Raw genomic sequence first — 3,746 nt, 5'->3', positions numbered from 1 at the left:
CCTGAAGGCAGGACAAGAAGCAACAGATGGAAACTAATCAAGGAGAGAAGCTGGAACTAAGGAGAAACTTCCTGACAGTGAGAACAATTAACCAGTGGAACAACCTGCCTCCAGAAGCGGTGAATGCTCCAACACTGAAAGTTTTTAAAAAGAGACTGGACAGCCATTTGTCCGAAATGGTATGGGGTTTCCTGCCTGAGCAGAGGATTGGACTAGATGACCTCCAGGGTCCCTTTCAGCTCTGTTATTCTGTATTCCTGAAGTTTTCATAGCAAACTTTTGCTTGCCCTTCTGAACAGGGCAACAGATGGAAACTAATCAAGGAGAGAAGCAACCTGGAACTAAAGAGACATTTCCTAACAGTGAGAACAATTAACCAGTAGACCAACGTGTCTTCAGAAGTTGTGGGTGCTCCATCACTGGAGACTTTTAAGAGGAGACTGGACACCCATTTGTCTGAAATGGTAAAGGGTCTCCTGCTTGAGCCTGGGGCTGGATTAGATGACCTCCAAAGTCCCTTCCAACGCTGTTATTCTGTTATCCAAACCGGCTTGCTCCACCTTTCGCAAGAACCGATGCGTTTGTGCGATCGAATGCAGCCCCTCCTTCCAGATGTCCCTTCTTTCAATTCACCTTCTTGTTCAAATGCTTTCCCATGCGTTGAAGGGAGGGTTGCAAATGAACCCTGAAATTTTGGGGGTGATACCCCCCTAGTCCCCCCCGGCTGTTAAATCATTTCCCCAAGGAGGAACCCTTTGCTGTCCATATTTCTCTTCTTCCCAACATTTTCATTTTCGCTGCAGTGGCAGGTTTGATCCCGGCTAGTTCTCTGCTCTCTTTCCCTCTGCAACACGCTTCGGTTGTCTGAATTGTTCAACCAGCTTCCCTCTGCTCCTTCCCTCTGCTTTTACCGGCTGCTGCTGCTGCTATTATGGACTACAAAACCCAAAACTATTACAGTAACGGCGGTGAAAGATTTCCCGTGTGGCAAAAGCCTCTGAATGCTTTCTCGCCCGGAGTTATTAAATATTTCTGCCTTTCTGGTGGTTGCTAAAAGGACATTTCCTGGCATCACCGAGACAAGGAGATGGAGAGATGGGCGACAATGCAATGAATGAATGAATGAATAATAAATAGAATAAATGTGTGGCCATTTCCTTAGTTGCAACTGCCGAGAAATGTCCTTCAAGATCAATCGATCAATCTGTTTATTACAGCTGTAAGGCCAGACATAATCAAAATGTATAACAACAGTAACAAGTTTACTTCCATATTTACAGGATATAAAACCACCAAACAATCAATATAGCATAATCCAAAATTCTCAAAATAAAACATCATATTAAAATTTTTTTCAGACCTTAATAATGGTGTGACGTATTGTGCAAATGGTGGCACAAAAGATCTGGAAGCTACCTCTTGCCATCTTATTTCCCCAACTCCCACCCGTGGTAAGAATTTAAAAAGCTGTATAGGTGTGCAAGATCACAACTCCTGAAAAGAAGATTCCTGCTTCCTCCCCTAAGCTTAAGCTTTTAGGATCTGTCTGATCAATTTAAACTTTTAGGATCGATCAATGATTTGATTTCCCCAATTTTTGGCCCCCAGCAGGAAGGCTTTTAATTCTTTTTCTGCTCCGTTTCCTCTCCATCCCTTCTTTTCCCATAAACATTTACAGAAGTCTCGGCCTTCCTCGGTTTTGGTGTTAATCCGTGTGCAATTATTGATGTCCTTTTATGATTCATATTATACAGCTTAAATGGAAAATGAGGCATTGGGCTGGCTGAAAAGTCATTGGGCTTCATAAATGACTGAGAGCCACTCCTTGGAGGGAACGCCTTCACAACATCCTGATTGTCACAAGATCAGATTTTGGGTGCTTGGCGACTGGCGTGCACTGAGGACCGTTGCACTGTCCTGGGGTCATGTGATGGGGGAAGCCAGATTTGCTGAACGACCACACGAATCATTTAACAACTGCATTGATTTGCTTAGCAACCGTGGTAAAAAAAAAAATCAGGCAGGATTCACTTAATGCATAGCAATGGAAATTCTAGTCCCAATTTGTATTTGTAAGTTGAGGATAGATAGATAGGTAGGTAGGTAGGTAGGTAGATAGATAGGTAGATAGGTAGGTAAACAGACAGGTAGATAGGTAGACAGACAGACGGACGGACAGACAGACAGACAAATAGGCAGGCAGGCAGGCAAGTAGGTAGGTAGACAGACAGATGGGTAAGATAAGGTAGGTAGGTAGGCAGATGAGAGAGAGAGGGAGAGAGAGAGAGACTGTATATACACATACACTGTATGTATTTGTGTGCTTCTATCATCTTTCTACTTATAATCTGCCTGCCTGCCTGCCTGCCTGCCTGCCTGCCTGTCTCCCTCCCTCCCTCCCTCCCTCCATCCATCCATCCATCCATCCATCCATCCATCCATCCATCCATCCATCCATCTATCTATCTATCTATCTATCTATCTATCTATCATCTGTCTGTCTCTTTCTTCTTTCTTTCTTTCTTTCTTTCTTTCTTTCTTTCTTTCTTTCTTTCTTTCTTTCTTTCTTTCTTTCTTTCTTTCTCTTTTCTCTTTTCTCTATTCTCTCATCTGTCTCCTGTCCCTCTAGCTTTCATCTGCCTGCCTGCCCGCCTGCCTAACCACCTAACCTACCTATTGACAGCTAGCACCTTAAGAATACCTATGTGAGGTAGGTATCGAGATAGAGAGATAGAGGTATCTGTAGCTACGCCTGGGCGGTGGAGGGGTGGGACCGTCCAGAGAGAGAGATACTCCCCAGTTCTGACATCTGGCAGAACTGAAGAAGCTTCTGGGACCAGAGGTGAAACGTTTCCGGGGGGGGGGGAGTCTAATTGCCTTTTGGAAAAGCATCTGGGGGGGACAATCCCAGGACCCGGAGGATTGAGAATCTCTACAGACAGAGAGAGAGACACCGGATTAAGGCAGCTATACCAGACTCCACATTCCGCCCCCTTTCCCACGCCGCTTTCTTCACCTTGCCCCGCCCCCGCCGGGGATTGGCCAGCTCATATAACCGCTTTCAGCGTTCACTCCGGTTCCCAAAGCGAAGTTCGAGACGGGCCCCCCGAAGTTAGAGACGCTCAGCATGTTCCCTCCTCCGGAGCGCCGCCGCACCGCAGCCTCGCTCGCCCGCCGACTGCGGGCGCTGCTGCTGGTGCTGCCGGCGCTGCGCTGCGCCGCCGTCCCTCACGCAGCCAGTCCCCGCATCCTGACCGGGGCGCTGGGTAAGCCGGGCGGGCGCGTCTCCGGGGCGCTGGCGGGGGCGAGGGCGGAGGGGGTCGCGGGGCTCCTGGGGAGGCGGCGACCCCCCCCATCTTGCGAGGCCGCCCCCCCACCTGTTCGGTTCGGGAGGGGAACTTTGGGGAGGGGGAGGAATCCGCGGGCGAGATGGGCGGCTGAAGGAAGGAAGGAAGGAAGGAAAGAAGGAAGGAAGGAAGAAAGGAAGGAAGGAAGGAAGGAAGGAAGGAAAAGAATGAGAGAGAGAGAGAGAGAGAGAGAGAGAGAGGAAAGAAAGAAAGAAAGAAAGAAAGAAAGAAAGAAAGAAAGAAAGAAAGAAAGAAAGAAAGAAAGAAGAAAAAGGAAGGAAGGAAAATAATGAGAGAGAGAGAGAGAAAGAAGAAAAAGGAAGGAAGGAAAAGAAAGAGAGAGAGAGAGAAAGAAAGAAAAAGGAAGGCCAGGAAGGAAGGAAGGAAAAGAATAAGAGA

The 3,746-nt window shown here is 47.5% G+C and overlaps 1 protein-coding gene across 1 annotated transcript in view; it reads left to right on the top strand.

Moving 5' to 3' along the window:
• The window catches only part of SEMA7A (semaphorin 7A (John Milton Hagen blood group)), a 42,663-nt gene that overhangs the window by 6,860 nt on the left and 32,057 nt on the right, over window positions 1-3,746 (top strand). The window contains exon 2 of the mRNA XM_015820969.1: window positions 3,087-3,266. Coding sequence (XP_015676455.1) covers window positions 3,087-3,266 — 180 coding nt within the window. The remainder of the gene's footprint in view (window positions 1-3,086; window positions 3,267-3,746) is intronic.

Source organism: Protobothrops mucrosquamatus, unplaced genomic scaffold (genome assembly GCF_001527695.2).
Source record: "Protobothrops mucrosquamatus isolate PMUCROS unplaced genomic scaffold, P.Mucros_1.0 scaffold1225, whole genome shotgun sequence".
Taxonomy (NCBI): domain Eukaryota; kingdom Metazoa; phylum Chordata; class Lepidosauria; order Squamata; family Viperidae; genus Protobothrops; species Protobothrops mucrosquamatus.
Note: the sequence above shows the minus strand (reverse complement) of the source record. Positions and strands in the feature narration are given on the sequence as shown.